This window comes from Pristiophorus japonicus, chromosome 16 (assembly GCF_044704955.1).
Source record: "Pristiophorus japonicus isolate sPriJap1 chromosome 16, sPriJap1.hap1, whole genome shotgun sequence".
NCBI lineage: Eukaryota > Metazoa > Chordata > Chondrichthyes > Pristiophoridae > Pristiophorus > Pristiophorus japonicus.
This window is the reverse complement of record NC_091992.1, coordinates 13,204,043-13,222,208: the sequence shown is the minus strand read 5'-3', so window position 1 is coordinate 13,222,208 and position 18,166 is coordinate 13,204,043. Positions and strand designations below refer to the sequence as shown.

Genomic DNA, 18,166 nt, shown 5'->3' with positions numbered 1-18,166 from the left:
TTAGTTGCACAATATCCAATTACTTTCACAGATGCAAATCTCCAATTAAAGAAAATGGCGGATAAAATGTATTTATAAACTTAAAACTGTACATATTTAAAACAATCTGCTGTGTAGAGCAGTCTTTGCCAAAAATATATACAATGGGTGGCCTGGTGGTATCATACATCAATGTACTAACATGTTACATCCGCAATTCCCCCAATGATTAGTGTTCCAAGTTAAAAATCAAGAAGTGTTAAGGTTTTCAAAGGGACATGAAAATCAAGTAGTAACACCCAGACCACCCCTCCACTTCCTAATGATTACTTACAAAGTAGCATCAGCAAGTTACCTGCCTGCTCACAAAATTGTGGGTGGTCCAAAAAACCGAAGAGAATGGGTGGGGAATGCCACTTTATGGTCTAGTACATCGACAGGCATTTAGTCAATTCTTCATTACATTGTTGGGTGGGGGGGGGGGGGGTGGAGAGAAAAGGATTTTGCATTGGTTTGTTTTGATGTTTGTAAGAACTCTTCCTTTATAAGGTTCCCATACCTCAAGCTTAGACTATTAGCTAATACTGTGTTTTGGGCAGGGAGGCATCAGGAGGAAGGAAAAAATCATTAAATAAGCACCATGACTAGCAAAGGTAAATCCTTCTTCTAAGGGCAGATGTACTGAAGGGAATCCCCTTGGCTCTTGTCTCTGTTCGACATATGTGTTTTGACGTGGAGGTTTAAAGGTGAGCTGTGTAATAAATGGGGGAAAAATTGTTTTTGCCATTATGGAAGAACTCGTCTCTCTGATGATGATAATTACTGGAATAATAAAAGACAAAGTAAATAAGTTTTATATATAGTGTTACTAATATCTGATGAGCTTGAAACCAAGCCAACATCTAGTGAAAGTCATTGACTGATTGATTACATCACTTACCAGATAAAAATTTGCTTCACTATATTAGTGATCAGTAAACACAAACAGAATGATTTTAACTCTCAACTAGCTTTAACCTTGTGTAAGGAAAGCTACTTGAAACAGCTTTATGATGCACTTTATCATGTAACAGCTGCAAAATAAAGGCCTGGAATTTGTGGTTGTAATGATGGCGAAACCGTGAACGTTTTCCGTCATTGCTGTGTAAATCTGGCAGCAACCTCTGGTGTCCGCACATGCAGAGTTAAACGTGGAAATCCAGAAGTAGCTGTCAGTAATACCCTGCTCCTCCACAGGGTATCCTGTTGCAGTTTTTGCAGATGCAGTCAATGCAGAATTAGTGAATTGATATGAACTTCAACTTCTTAGGCACTGTTCTTACTGTAAAAACCACTGAAAATGTTAAACTTTGTTGAATGAGGTGTAACTCAGTTTTTATAAACAGCATACTAAGTCATAATTACTGTTGAACAACCTCTCTGACCCTGAAAAACTCATTTTACAACTGTGGAGTTTCATTCCCTCAGAAGAACATTTAAAAATTTCATGATTTTTAAAAATAATTTAAAATGATTTTTGTTAAGTTTGTTTATGATATTTCTGCTTCTACCTTAATCCCATTTGTATGTCCGAATCTTTTTTCGCTTTCTGTAGAATGTCCTAAAATGTGAATTTTAATCCCTGCTTTGCTGTCTGAAAATGTGTCAATCTTATTGGCTGATCAGCCTGCCTGCACTATTTGCTAGATGCTACAGATGGCGCCAGATTCAAAATCACGTGGGAATAGAGGAAATCAACGTTTTAGAGCCCACTGAAGCTTTTTGGGCAGCTTTGTGAGGCCACCAGTGAGCACCAGCCCTTCAACGCTGACCACAAAATCTGGGCCAATATGTTTTTGTTCTAATTTTCTCCCCTTGATCTCCGTCCTGGAAGAATTGAGTTTTGCCAGGGTACCGATACTCTCCAGTACCTCACCCAAGTAAGCATTCTTCATGTACGAGTCCAGACATCGAGTTTCAGTAGACTATTCAACCATGGAAGACATCACAACCAAGCCCAATTTTTTTCTTCATCCGACATCCACTTTGCAGCAGAAACCAAGAGTTTTCCAACAGGAGCTGGGCATTGGTAGGTTACCCTTCACCCTCCCATCTCCAATCTTTAGCCAGGAGCATTGAGGCACTCTGCTGTCAGCATGGCTGAGATCAACTTAGTCAGCACTGAACAAAATCAAACCTGGGACACTTTGACCTATATGATTTAGAAGACCATTAAGGGAGCTCAAAATAATTATTTTATATTTACATTACTATCAAATAGAATTTCAAAAATATTACACTGCCCGAAGTTGATCCAGTGAGTTGTTGAACCTTACAGAGCAAAATGTCCCAGGTTGTGCTGAGTTAACTGATCATGGTGGCAGTAGGGCACTACAATTGGCCTCATTGCCTTTGGAATGGAAAAGTAAAAATAGTCAGTTCCCTTTCTTGATTATCCAGTGACTCCTGCAAAGCATTTTGGTGAAGATTAAATCAGGCTCAGCTGCTACGCTGTGAAAAGTATGCCCACACTTAACATTGAGGCTGACACATGAAAAATGGCCTACTGGACAAGGTACCAGTGTCAAAGAAACAGGAGGGATGGGGGGGGGGGGGGGGCAGAGGAAGCGGGTGGGGGGGCGAAGAGGGGAGAAAGAGAGGAAGGGTGGGGGAAGAGGAAGCAGACATTTTACAATAAGTTGATATTTTAGGCACATGTATAAAGCAACTGTACAGTTCAAGTCCCCGGCCAATGTTACGGAGTTCTTGTGGAGATTAACCTGGTTATTCTCCTACAATTACCAGCTGATATTATATGCCTAAATTAATGTTAGTGTGTGTGAATGCAAAGGTTTAACGAGTGATTAAAGCAGATGGTTACAGAACCTTCACTTCCATCACTACAGCCATTCATGAGGCACAGAGCTACAATTGCTATTCAACGGACTCATTAATTATGTGTTCAATAGGGAGTATATTCAATAATCTACTACTGACACAGTGTATTTAAGTTCAACGATAGCATCAAGGAATATAAAACACATTTCTAGTGTAAAAACCTGAAAAGATATTATGAAGTATAAAGAAGGATGACATGAAGTAGTTGAGCACTTAGGTTAGGGGCCTCTCGGGAGGCACTCACAAAGCTCCCTTCTGGCCAGGTCAGCAGGAACGTTAGAAGAGACAGGAGCAGGTTGCCTGGTTGGCCTCTGACCCCGAGGACCAGCATGAGGAGGGCAAAATAAGGAGAGAGAAAACAGGGTATCTATTTATTTTAACTTAATTAAAGCATGATACATTATGTATTTCTGGGAGGGGAAATCGGATGGCAACTTGTGGCATCTGCACATGTGCGGTTAAACACGGAAACCCAGAAGTTGTTGTCAGAAATACCCCGCTCCTCCGGAGGGTGCGCTGTTGCAGTCCTCACCGATAGACTCAACACGGAAATGAATGCAACAGCACGAGCTTGGGGTACCTGCCCACTAGTTCAGCACGAAAGACTGCAGAAAAAGTTAGGGCTGGTGCATTCAGGAGTGAGTTTTTTTTTTAAAAACGGCATGATACGTGATAATTACTGTCAAAATCACTGGCTCGAAAAGATTAATTTTACAAACTGGAGTCTCATTCCCTTCGGAGATAATTAATGTTGGTGATTTAAGGAAAAATTTAAATTAAAATCATTTTTTTTTTATAAACTTTTTCTGTCAGTCTCTTATTTCTCTCTGTTAATCCCATCTGTATTTCCCAATCTTTATTTTGCTTTCTATACATGATTTAAATCTAATTTATACATCCTGATTTAGACTCTGCATGGCTCAGTGATGATTCTTCAATCTGATTGGTTGAAGAATCTCTTTCTTGTCCAGCTCACAGATCTCCTGTGGAGGGCGCCCCACTTGATCAAACGCCGGATTAGAGCAAGTCTGTGCTCCCACGACACCTTTGTGGGCAGTTGTCAGCGAAGTGAATGGCGAGCGCCGGGCCAATCATGTTTCCACCCCTCAAAGTACCAAAACAACCTTCAAAGTCACAAATAACATATTCTGCGACTGTACTATGGTGCATTATCCCTCATCAACCTCGCTACAGTCTACTATAACGTCCTCCAACTCCACCTCTCCTTTGTTATCCAATTCAGTGGAACTAACTCTCTTGGGTTCACTTTTCCCTATCTGATCATAGCTAGAGCATGTCCAGCAATGGCTTCTATTCCCACCCCCGACTGTCACCTCAGAAGTCCTCCAAGGATCTATGCTCAGCCCCTCCTCTTTCTCATCTACATACTACCACTTGCTGATCTCATCGTCAGACATAGGATCAGGTTCCACATGTCTGCTGATGATACCCAGGTCTACCTCCCCACCATCTCTTTCAACCCCTTTGTGGTCATAGTCCCATCAGACTGCTCAGCCAACATCCAGCTTTGGATCAGCTATAATTTCCTCCAGTTAAACATTGGCAAGACCAAAACCATCATCATCGACCTCCTCTCCAAACTCCATATCTTTACCACAAACTTCAATCCCATCTTTGGCCATTGTATCCAGCTAAACTAGGCTGAGCACAACCTCAGCATTCTGTTTAACCCAGAGCTAAGATTCGGACTCTATATCCTCCCCATCACAAAGACCGCCTACTTACATCTCCTGCTTCCTTCCCACCTCAACCCATTTGCCACTGAAACCCTCACCCATGGCTTTGTCACCTAAAGACTCAATTATTCCAATGCTCTCCTGGCACGCCTCCTATCCTCCACTCTCCATAAACATCAGCTCAACTAAACCTCAGTTGCTCATATCCTATCCCGCACAATGTCCCACTCACCCATCACCCTGTCCTTACTGGCCTACATTGGCTCCCAGTTCCCCACTGCCTCAAATTAAAAATTCTCTCCTCGTGTTTAAATGACTCTATGGCTTCGCCCCATCCTATCTCCGTGATCTCTTCCAGCCTCACAACATTTCCTGAACTCTCTTGTTCCCGACACTCCAACCTCTTGTGCATCCTTCCCCTTTTACCCCATCATTGGCAGCTATGCCTTCAGCTGCCTAGTCCTCGGAATCTTTCTGCCTCTCCACTTCCCTCTCTCCCGAGGAGACCCTCCTTAAAACCCACTTTTTGAACCAAGTTTGTGCGCATTCTCAATTCTTCTTCCTTTCGCTCACTGTTCATTATTCCTTCTGCCTTTCTGAAGCACCCAGAGATGTTTTACTACATTAAGGACATCAATGCAAGATAATCTTATTGTTTATTCAGTGCTACAGGAGGATTGTTCGTCCAACATAGTGTGCAACTGAGCTATGCAATTCATTGGGTCGCAGGTACAATTCGCCAAATGTGCAACTAGTTGCTTCTCTAGAAGATTGTGGATATCCTACAGTGAAACACTTTTGGGCTGTTCACACTCCTCTCAGTAGCTTGTTCAAGAGCAATGCTCTTGGTGCAGCTAGCTAGCTTGCTGCTCAGCTATGGAATGATGCATGGCATAGAACGGTTGCGAGAATTAAATCACAAGTAATTATATTTTCAAAAAGGGGACAAGAACTGACAGGAAACATGCTTCATTTAGAAAAAGACAGCATTCACTGCATTTCTAAAACAATTAGAGTTAAATGATTGGGTGTTGATTCGTTGTCTACTCATTCCAACCACTTAGAAAAATCATGCAAAAGTGAAAGACAAGCGTGTCATGCAGGATTATGCCACTCAGAAGCAAACTAATCTGATGATAATCGCAAAACACCCAAACACAATGCATGCTTCAGCGCTGTTAATGTTAAAATACCAACTTTTAGGAGAACTGTGGTCATCAGATGGACAAGGCGTTGTGGGAAGACAGTAAGAACTTCCGATAGATTGAGGAAAGAAAGGCCTACATGGTAATAAGGGGGATCGAGTAGCAATGTCATCACAGCTGTTGCCACTGCCATTGATGTTCAGATTGAGAAAAAACTTGTTTTTCTTACCGAACCTAGGGGGGGAAAAAAGAAAAAAGGGTAAGCAGCAGTTACATTGACAGGCAACAGTAATAAACAACTAAATCAAGATATATTTGAAATTGTGCAGCAAGTTATGAATTATACTTAATAGATTAAAAACCTGTCCACATTGACATTAATACCATTATAATTGAACCACATACCAAAATAGGTTATGGGTGATAAATTTAGTACTGCAGAACAGCAGTGAAATGAATCAAACGCAATTATGAGGTTTGCAAGTGAACAAATTATAGAACAGAATACAGTTTACATCATGACTTGTAAACATAACAGGTGGGTGGGGAGATTTTCGCTGTGTGCTAGGTGGACCAAAATCCTAAGCGCATTCTTAATAAACAGGTTTACAAATTTGTCAAGCAAGTGCACAGCAGGTATCTTCTCCAAAGTGATGCAAACATGACGACTGGAAGTGAAACCTGGGCGAGACCTCTGATCCAGTTGGCTGTTTACATTACAGCATGGTACATATCGGCTTTAAACTGGCACTGCAGTATGGATATTGGGGCCTTAACTCTTCATCCAACTTTCTTAATTTGAATAAAATTATATCCACGATTCACTCAATAGTTTATTTAAAAAATACAACAAATTTCACATTTGACATTGCTTTCATCAAATGAAGGTCTACTTGACATATCTGATTCTTGCTCTATTTTACATTACATGCCTGCGAAAGCAGCTTCTTGCAACATTTATGCAATAGCATTGTTGTGTGACCATGAGTCTTTACTAACCATTTTTTATAGTGGCGTTTGAGAGAGAACAATTTTGCTTCTACCCAGTGTCAGCCGTGGCTCAGTGGGTAACACATTCGCTTGAGTCAGAAGGTTGTGGGTTCAAACCCCACTCCAGGGACTGGAGCACAAAATCTAGGCTGACACTCCCAGTGCAGTGCTGAGGGAGTGCTACATTGCCGGAGGTGCCGTCTTTCGGATGAGACGTTAAACCGAGGCCCTGCCTGCTCTCAGGCAGGCATAAAAGATCCCATGACACTATTTCGAAGAGCAGGGGATCTATCCAGTGTCCTGACCAATATTTATCCCTCAATCAACATAACGAAAACAGTGTATCTGGTCATGATCACATTGCTGTTTGTGGGAGCTTGCTGTGCTCAAATTGGTTGCCGCGTTTCCCACTTTACAACGCTGACTACACTCCAAAAGTACTTCATTGGCTGTAAAGCACTTTGAGACATCCAGTGGTCATGAATGGCGCTATATAAATGCAAGTCTTTCTTCTGATGATTAGGACAGCACTAATACTTTTGTATCTGACCCTTGCCCAATACCAGTCCCATTACTGGACTCTGGCCTTGCTAAAATTATTTCCGCCCTCCCATTATGTAAATGCAAGCTGGGGAAGCAATTTGAGGACAGGTCAACTTCAGCAAAAAAAAGTTTCTCTCGTGTCAGAAAGTTGAGTGTTATATTGGCTCTATTGTTCCAATCTTAGATACACGAGAGACAGATCATTGATTAAAGACATGAAATTACAACTTATTACTGACTTACCATCATGTATTGTTTAACACCTGATAAATATATAAAAGCATACTAAGTAACATTTGTCAAATATATATCCACATATAAAGCTGTTTTCTGCGAATGCATAAATAGCCATTGAATGCAGTACTCGATTTATAAATAAAAATAAATTTTTCATTTTGTAGTGAAACTTAATGCTATTCATTTAAAAATCTGTGCATTTTGTTCACCTTTTTGAAACTCTCATCAGATGAGCATGCAATGAATATTTACACGTTGGCATTTTATTGGGAACTGTGTGCTTTAATGGTTCATAACAGATTGCAGTGTGTGTGGTAGCTTGCAGCAGAGCACTTTATGAATGCCATGAACTAGAAAATCATTGTTCATTAAAAAAAACAGTAGTGAATTAATCCAAGTTATTGGTCCTATCAGGAATCCTTACACAAGGTGAAGATGATGCTTCACTCAATGAGTTAATTTATAGCGAAACCAAGAGCATAACTTGCCCATCTCAACATAACTTTATTTAGTTAAAGATTCACTGAGTAATTAGACTCAAACTAGAACAAGCTTGAGGCGCATCTGATACATTCTTATAACTCAATGTGCTTTTCTGGATAGCAATCAGGGAGCTGATAACCTGGTCAATTTCCCCCTTACAGTCCAAGTGCAGCGAGGCCAATTGTAGCCCCTCTATCACAACCTTTGCTGAGACCAACAAACTCAGCACAGATTGAGAATCAAACGAGGTATGATTTTGGTTAGCCCGGCTCAGCTAATAAGCCGATTTAATTATCTGTACTATCAGGGGAGCCATTCTAATAATTTTCGTTTGTCTTGAATCTGGATCCTGGGTGTCACTACTAAAAATCATGGCTTGCCAGAAAGAATCAACATGCATGGCACGAATTTCCATTATGGATCAAGCCTCAAACCAGCCCCACAGAGAATTAGAATTAAACTTGCATTGCCGGAGAAGAACATACATTTTAATGCAACAGGTGTTATACAAGAGTTTTGCTGAGAGTGTCTTGCTATAAACCACTTCCATATGGGAGCAGAGTCCATGAACCTTTAGCTGCGCTCTGTGGTGGAATACAACACATACTGCACATCACAGTCTTGAAAAAAAAAACTCACTTTCGTCATTCATGTGGCCTGGTGACCTTCGCTGGGGCTCCGAAAGAATCCAAATGTGCAATGTTTCACTCCCAAATGCTTAGCATTTTTCACAAGTTCCCGTACACCACCAGCCGACCTTCAAGTGAGCAAGTTTCTTCTCTTCCCCAAACTACACTGCAAATGAACCGTCATCATCATCATCATAGGCAGTCCCTCGAAATCGAGGAAGACTTGCGTCCACTCTAAAAGTGAGTTCGCAGGTGGCTGTACAGTCCAATACGGGAATTACAGTCCTCTCCATTCCGGCTGCCCCCAAAAGTTTTGTCACTATTCTCCACCTCATCCACGACGACATGCAAGCTGTGATCCTGACCAATGGATCCACCACAGACCCAATCCACGTCCGGACCGGGGTCAAGCAGGGCTGCGTCATCGCGCCAATGCTCTTCTTGATCTTCCTTGCTGTAATGTTCCATCTCACTCTCAACAAGCTTCCCGCTGAAGTGGAACTAAAACTATAGAACCAATGGGAACCTGTTCAACCTTCGTCGCCTCCAGGCTAGATCCACGGTTGTCCCATCCTCTGTCATCGAACTGTATGCGGACGACACTTGCATCTGTGCACAGAGGCCGAACTCCAAGCCATCGTCAACATCTTCACCAAAAGCATGGGCCTTACACTAAACATCCTCCAACAAAGGTCCTCCACCAACCTGACCCCGCCACACAGCACTGCCTTCCGTTCATCAAAATCCACAGCGCGGCATTGGACAACGTGGACCATTTTCCATACCTCAGGAGCCTGCTATCAGCAAGGGCAGACATCGATGACGAAACAAACAGTAGGGGGCATATGTAAGCAACTCAAGTTGAACCTTCCCTTTTTTGATTTTAACTCTCGCGTTAAGGGAAAAATAAAGAATTACCGTCTCGGAATGAGATCAAGAGCTTCAAATTGGCACTCTCTAGCAACAACCAGAGCCGTACCACCTCAATCTTATCCCACCACCTTCCAGCAAGTTCGACATGTTATTTCTGTGTGATTTTAACAAGAAAACAGGCCATTCTGCTCAATCAATCCATATTGCTTTTATCCTCCACTACATCATCAAACCACTACATCACCAAAGCGTTTAGTAATCCATTATTGTAAAGCAAAGGACTTTTTTTTTTTTTAAAAGCAATAACCTTGTGGAAAACATAACTAATCTCTTGAAATTAAAACGTAATTTTAGAGTTAAACTAAATAAAACCTTACAATGGAGGGATTCACACAATGACAAATTAAAAGTAATGCTGAATTATCAGTGTTTCATATCTCAGTGGGGAATAATAAATGAGAGAATTGTTCAGTCTTCTTCCTTGCCTGTCAAATGCCACGCGTATGCATATAGAGACATTTAACTTTCCAGTAATGCTCAAGCAGAATAGGTACACAAAAAATGCTAATTTTAAAAAGTGTCCATTGCCAACCTTATTAACCCAACATGTACTTGTTATTGTGCTCAGTCTGTATAAAACCTGCACAAATGAGCACACTATCACATCCTCCACCAACTGTGCCAGGTGCAACCAACTGTTTCATTAAAATTTGATCACAGATCAGAAAATCTCATGTCCTGAATTACAAATGTCCTTCCTACCCAAAAAAAAGCAAATAAACTTTTACAGCCAGCTGAAGCTTTTGATCTAGCAAAGCCATTACAACAGTGACTACACTCCAAAAGTATTTCATTGCCTGTAGAACGCTTTGAGATGTCCGGTGGACGTGACAGGCACTATATAAATGCAAGTCTTTCTTTCAAAACCATCTCAATTGAACAATCTTACTTGAAAAGGCACAGCAACTGTTCATAGATCCACCATATTCATTAAAAGGAAACAAGCTATTCAAGACAAATTAATATATGTATAAATCTTACTTACTTAATTGTTGGTACCTCATCTATTCTATTGCCCAGTTGCGATTCATGAGATTTGCTCCTGGTGAGTCCTGAGAAACCAGGAAAAAGCTGAATAAGCTTCCTAGAAGGTGGCGGTGGAGTTCGCGGTGGTTTAAATCGATGTTTCTTCTTTGAGGGAGGAGTGGCCGGTGGTGTAGTTGTGACAGATTGAGCTCCTGACGTTCGTCGACCTGGTCGAGGGGATTGTGAAAAGGGGTCTACTAAATGATCTGATCGATTTGGCAAGTATATATAATCCGATGTAGGAATAACAGAGACAGATATTGAACGTGGCTGTGGGTGAATTAGTCTGGGAACAGGGGAAGGACTGTGTGGCTGTCTGGAACCAACAGTACACCCCAGCTCTGAAGGAGGTACAGTATTGCTTTCGCGTCTTGTTTCAGATGAAGTCCAAAGAACAGAATCATCTTGCAACTCTCCACCTGTTTAAAAGAAATATAAAAAAAGTTCACTAGTACAGCTGCATTTGCCTTTAGAATTACTCAACAATTTAGAGTTTCTAGTAATACACATTTTAAAATAGAAGGCTAATAAAAGGTGAATAATAAACTAACAGGGCTTACTCTGTCCCAAACAATCTGACACTTAAGATATCAAACTACAGTTGCCACTTGCATTTTATTCACAGGTTTAATTCATTTTACCAATGTATGTTAACTTCTAAAGATTGGATTGGTTATGTTTTAGAAAGTAACAGGAAGGAATAATGGAAAGTCAGTGAAGCAGAATAAAGCAAGTGAGGTGTAAGGAAGGAAACGGTTACACACAGATCATTACATATCAATACATTATTTGTCACAGACTTAATGGACATAATGAACAGTTTCATGGCTTTTACCATCCCATAATTGTGTATCACTTGTACAGGACCCCAGTGGGTCAACAGTTCAACAAGACCAGAAATGATCACTTGGAGGACCAATACTTATAGGGAACAGCATCTTTGGGGCTATGGTTTTAATTGTATTGAAAGAGGAAAATAAAATGATATGGCACTCCAGTTAGAGTCTTTAGCTGCTATTACTAACAATTCTGGCAGGGATGAGCCCACTCAGATTTGGTCAGTTTGATCAAAGTCAGATTCTTCACTGCAGGAGAAACCGAGACAGATGGAATTGCCCAACCTTTTCATTTGAATGCTCAAATTGGACACCACAATTTTAGTTGTTCCGATTCCAACTTTAAATGAGTTGGGCTCAGGTCAAGGAGAATCAAATAACTCAACTGATGCTGATTAGCCAACCCTTGCTGTTCGTGAAGTGGCCAACCCTTCAAAACATTTTACACAAAATGTGTGGAAGCTCATATCGATCCCCCACCATGGCCAATTTTCCATCAAGCCGGACCACAGATCACAGGCAGAAGCACTCCAATAACTTTCCCAAATAGCCTGTCTTAGCATACATCAGTCCAAGTAGTGTCAGCATCCCACTAGACTTTTGGAAATCACAACCAAGTCCAATATCCACACAAGAGAACATTCCCGTGGAGGCAAGCCAATAGCAACCAGGACCTTGTGACAAATTTACCCTCTTAGCATGAGACATTGGGCTGAAATTGCCTCGCAATTGGGGGCGGTAACTTTCCGGGGCTGGGACTTTTATCGCCCAGCAAGGAAGTCCCGCCCCCAGCGTGAAATTGGGCTTTGCGCCCCTGAAATGAGGCGTAGCGCTGTCTCAGGCACTCCACCTTGTTGGAGGAGTGCCCCCGGGGCGGTGGCGCGGAGCTCAGTCCAGCGCCACGCTGAACAGGCCAGCATCAGTTAAAGGGGAGGGCCACTGCGCCCTCTGCAGGCCCTTTGGTGGCCACAAGGTAGTGCTTGACTGCGCCAACGGCCTGGCACCCAAAAAGGAGTGCGCCGGGCTGCATGATGGCAGCCCAGTCGAGGCGAGGGCTGCCATTGTCAGGCCGACCGACCAAAGAGACAGCCAACAAAATAAAATGGTGGCCCGGGGCGCACACGGCCTCCCCTTTGAGGGGCACCCTGGCGGTGGATGCCCGCCAGTTTCGCACCACACAAAGCTGCCGTTGAAATCCGCCCGCTCCAGCCTCACAGCACGCGGGCCAATTTCCCCTGCGAGGTGCAAAGAGATCGACGTGGGGCCCAAAGGAGGCCGGCGTGTGCAGCAATGCCATCATTGCCTGTTGCGCGCCGACCCGGGGCACTAATTGCGGGGTGTGGCGCTACCAGCACATCGCCCCCAAAACTTCAAGGGCAATTCGCTCAAGGCGCTATCGCCGCCCACCCCTGGGCAAAAAGGCCATTGCACCCCATTAGCGTTAATAGGGTGCAAAAAAGGGGACATTTCGGCCCCATTGAAACTAATTGCAGCATCGCTCTGTGGACACAGCGAAAACAACTAAACTCAGCACAGACCACAAAGGGAACCTGCAACTTTCTTGACCTGCATGTTCAGTATTCCTGTGATTTTTTAAATCTTGTCTTTAAAATCTATGGATATAACCAGTTCCGTTTTTCAAAGTGGAAACTGTACCTTCTTAAGAATTCTCAAGGGCTGCTGGTGTAGTCCCCGACAATGCTGCAGTTAAAATAAAAAGTTCCTTTGAGCCAGATATGAATTGATTGCAACATGTATATGGGGTGAATTGTGTAGAATTGTCCAAACCCAGACAATGTATATTTATGGTCTTCATCAACTCTCACGTGGTCATCTCCACGTCTTTGTGTTTAAAGGTTGTAAGCACTGCTGATATTATTCACCTTTTGTTTGACACACCGAATTTCATAGCAAATGTCTATTCTTCAAAGTAAAACCACAGACTTCAAGCATTAAACAGTTAGTCACCCTGTCATGGTGCACCGGATATACTATATTCAATAAGCTAGTGTTAATGTAAATCCTCCAAAGTTTACAATCTGTTTTGTGGAGGAGCAGGAAGTAATTTGTCTCAAGTTCAGCGACTAGAATCACAAAGGGATTTGTCACAAGAGCAAGAAGTTTCTAGGAATGATAAACTATGGCAAGTGACATCCCACAAGGGTCCACGTTGGAACCACTCTTATTTGGTGGTAAAAACAGAGAGGCAGACTATTATCTGAATGGTGACAGATTAGGAAAAGGGGAGGTGCAGAGAGACCTGGGTGTCATGGTACATCAGTCATTGAAGGTTGGCATGCAGGTACAGCAGGCGGTTAAGAAAGCAAATGGCATGTTGGCCTTCATAGCGAGGGGATTTGAGTACAGGGGCAGGGAGGTGTTGCTACAATTGTACAGGGCCTTGGTGAGGCCACACCTGGAGTATTGTGTACAGTTTTGGTCTCCTAACCTGAGGAAGGACATTCTTGCTATTGAGGGAGTGCAGCGAAGGTTCACCAGACTGATTCCCGGGATGGCGGGACTGACCTATCAAGAAAGACTGGATCAACTGGGCTTGTATTCACTGGAGTTCAGAAGAATGAGAGGGGACCTCATAGAAACGTTTAAAATTCTGACGGGGTTAGACAGGTTAGATGCAGGAAGAATGTTCCCAATGTTGGGGAAGTCCAGAACCAGGGGACACAGTCTAAGGATAAGGGGGAAGCCATTTAGGACCGAGATGAGGAGGAATTTCTTCACCCAGAGAGTGGTGAACCTGTGGAATTCTCTACCACAGAAAGTTGTTGAGGCCAATTCACTAAATATATTCAAAAAGGAGTTAGATGAAGTCCTTACTACTAGGGGAATCAAGGGTATGGTGAGAAAGCAGGAATGGGGTACTGAAGTTGCATGTTCAGCCATGAACTCATTGAATGGCAGTGCAGGCTAGAAGGGACGAATGGCCTACTCCTGCACCTATTTTCTATGTTTCTATTTACTACAACACCTGTACATAAATAATCTGGACTCGGGAATTGAGGGAACAATATCACAATTAATTGATGACACCACACTGTGGGAAGAGAAGAATTGTTGCAAGAACTGAAAAAGACTGCAGGAGGAAATATTCAGATAGGTGGCAGATACAGTTAAATTAGAACAATGTGAAGTCATACATTTTGGAATAAAGAGAGGCAAAGGAAATACACCTTGAATAGTAAGATTTTAAATGGAGTAGAGGAGCAAAGGGTCCTTAGTGTACAGATACAGATGTCATTAAAGGTGGTAACATGTCATAAAAAGACAAATCGAATCCTAGGTTTTGTATTTAATGGCATAGAATATATTTCACAAGACATTACTTATGTTTCAGTTAGAGCATTGTGTTTTAGACACATTATAGCAAGAATATAAAAGCAAAGTAAAAGATACAGCATAGTTTCATCAGGGATTTATACTACTGGAATGTAGTGCAACAACTCGCCCAGGCTTCTTCGACAGCATCTCTCAAACCTCTGACCTCTACCACTTAGAAAGACAAGGGCAGCAGGCGCATGGGAACACCACCACTTCCATGTCACACTCCAAGTCACACAACATCCTGACTTGGAAATATACTGCCGTTCCTTCAAAATCCTGGAACTCACTCCCCAACAGCATTGTGGGAGTGCCTTCGCCATACGGACCGCAGCGGTTCAAGGCGACGGCTCACCACCATTTTCTCAATGGCAATTTAGGATGGGCAATAAATGCTGGCCTTGCCAGCGACGCCTACATCCCATGGATGATTTTTTTTTTTTAAATGGAGACATTTATGAAGTTAGGGCTTTTTCCATTAGAAGTGAGAAGTTTATGGGTGAGCTGATAAAGATATTCAAAATGAAGGGTTATGATAGGTTGCTTCCACTGATTGGCGAATCATGAATGAGGGGGTACAAATCCAAGATGATCACAAAAATAAATATTGTGGAAGTTAACAAAAATTTCAAGATGCTGCTAATTCTCCGCTACCAACTGCTGTTGAAGCCGAGCCTATAAATTCTTTTAAAGTTGTGTGAAAAAGAGGAATATTGAAGCGTATGGGAGCGAGGGAGCAGGAGAGCGGCATTGACGTGAAACGTTAACCCTGTTTTTCTCTCTCTACAGATGCTGCCTGGCCTGCTGAGTATCTCCAGCAGTTTTGGTTTCTTTTAATCATTCTTATTGCTAGACTGCTTTTAAAAAAAAAAGAGTTCTCTATCAGAAGTAGTGTGTGCTTTGGAGCAAACATAGAAAGGTGTGTGTTGAGTATATTGGATTGGCCCAGCACATGGCTTGCCGTTTAGGGAAAGCAGAGCGAAGCTTGAAGCCAAAACTTTCGCTTTCTCTAATATTTATGTCTGCCTGCTTCATTTTCTTTACCCGTGTGTCAATTCCAGATAGAAGTCAAGCTCAGCACCATCTTGAATTATTGTAGCTATTGAAAGAATAAACTTTGATTTGCAACAAGATCCACTCTACTTCATAAATATCTGAACTTGTAATGGTTGCCCTTTATTTACAAACATTCTCCTTTAGCCCCCAACCCCAGCAGCATCACAAGTAACATTTGCTAAGCTACAGTTATTCTGATGGTTCAGTGGGTAGATCTGGTACTTGTCATTTGGACCAATAAGGCCCAGGTCTGTGCTGAGTCCAGGAATTGGAGCTGAGGGTGGATTCACTCTGGAGCATCCACGATGCTGAGAATGACGTGAGTATCACGTGTAGTGAGTTGGTCTTACCGCAGGAGAAGGGTCCACAGCCAGATAGGGAATGGAAGACCAGCAGGAAGAGCAGTACTGTTGGGGAGGATGACTCATCAGGGGAGGGCAGCAGCAGCCAAGTTCATGGCACCGTAGGTGGCTCTGCTGCACAGGAGGGCAGGAAAAAGAGTGGGAGAGCGATAGTGATAGGGGATTCGATGGTGAGGGGAATAGATAGGCGTTTCTGCGGACGCAACCGAGACTCCAGGATGGTATGTTGCCTCCCTGGTGCAAGGGTCAAGGATGTCTCGGAGCGGGTGCAGGACATTCTGAAATGGGAGGGAGAACAGCCAGTTGTCGTGGTGCACATTGGTACCAACGACATAGGTAAAAAAAGGGATGAGGTCCTACGAAAAGAATTTAAGGAGCTAGGAGCTAAATTAAAAAGTAGGACCTCAAAAGTAGTAATCTCGGGATTGCTACCAGTGCCACGTGCTAGTCAGAGTAGGAATCGCAGGATAGCGCAGATGAATACATGGCTTGAGCAGTGGTGCAGCAGGGAGGGATTCAAATTCTTGGGGCATTGGAACCGGTTCTGGGGGAGGTGGGACCAGTACAAACCGGACGGTCTGCACCTGGGCAGGACCGGAACCAATGTCCTAGGGGGAGTGTTTGCTAGTGCTGTTGGGGAGGAGTTAAACTAATATTGCAGGGGGATGGGAACCTATGCAGGGAGACAGAGGGAGACAAAAATGAGGCAAAAGCAAAAGACAGAAAGGAGATGAGGAAAAGTGGAGGGCAGAGAAACCCAAGAACAAAAAGGGCCACTGTACAGCAAAATTCTAAAAGGACAAAGGGTGTTAAAAAAGCAAGCCTGAAGGCTTTGTGTCTTAATGCAAGGAGTATCCGCAATAAGGTGGATGAATTAACTGTGCAAATAGATGTTAACAAATATGATGTGATTGGGATTACGGAGACGTGGCTCCAGGATGATCAGTGCTGGGAACTCAACATCCAGGGGTATTCAACATTCAGGAAGGATAGAATAAAAGGAAAAGGAGATGGGGTAGCATTGCTGGTTAAAGAGGTGATTAATGCAATAGTTAGGAAAGACATTAGCTTGGATGATGTGGAATCTATATGGGTAGAGCTGCAGAACACTAAAGGGCAAAAATCGTTAGTGGGAGTTGTGTACAGACCTCCAAACAGTAGTAGTGATGTTGGGGAGGGCATCAAACAGGAAATTAGGAGTGCATGCAATAAAGGTGCAGCAGTTATAATGGGTGACTTTAATATGCACATAGATTGGGCCAGCCAAACTGGAAGCAATACGATGGAGGAGGATTTCCTGGAGTGCATAAGGGATGGTTTTCTAGACCAATATGTCGAGGAACCAACTAGGGGGGAGGCCATCTTAGACTGGGTGTTGTGTAATGAGAGAGGATTAATTAGCAATCTCATCGTGCGAGGCCCCTTGGGGAAGAGTGACCATAATATGGTGGAATTCTGCATTAGGATGGAGAATGAAACAGTTAATTCAGAGACCATGGTCCAGAACTTAAAGAAGGGTAACTTTGAAGGTATGAGGCATGAATTGGCTAAGATAGATTGGCTAATGATACTTAAGAGGTTGACTGTGGATGGGCAATGGCAGACATTTAGAGACCGCATGGATGAATTATAACAATTGTACATTCCTGTCTGGCGTAAAAATAAAAAAGGGAAGGTGGCTCAACCGTGGCTATCTAGGGAAATCAGGGATAGTATTAAAGCCAAGGAAATGGCATACAAATTGGCCAGAAATAGCAGCGAACCTGGGGACTGGGAGAAATTTAGAACTCAGCAGAGGAGGACAAAGGGTTTGATTAGGGCAGGGAAAATGGAGTACGAGAAGAAGCTTGCAGGGAACATTAAGGCGGATTGCAAAAGTTTCTATAGGTATGTAAAGAGAAAAAGGTTAGTAAAGACAAACGTAGGTCCCCTGCAGTCAGAATCAGGGGAAGTCATAACGGGGAACAAAGAAATGGCAGACCAATTGAACAAGTACTTTGGTTCAGTATTCACGAAGGAGGACACAAACAACCTTCC

General features: G+C 42.8%; 1 protein-coding gene across 9 annotated transcripts in view; it reads right to left on the bottom strand.

Moving 5' to 3' along the window:
* LOC139226329 (kinase suppressor of Ras 1-like) overlaps nt 1–18,166 on the bottom strand; it is a 222,899-nt gene that overhangs the window by 40,000 nt on the left and 164,733 nt on the right. For all 9 annotated transcript variants that reach the window (XM_070857009.1, XM_070857004.1, XM_070857001.1 and 6 more), the window contains 2 exons: nt 10,499–10,958; nt 5,751–5,932 (listed from right to left, as the gene is read on the bottom strand). In XM_070857009.1, coding sequence (XP_070713110.1) covers nt 5,751–5,932; nt 10,499–10,958 — 642 coding nt within the window. The remainder of the gene's footprint in view (nt 1–5,750; nt 5,933–10,498; nt 10,959–18,166) is intronic.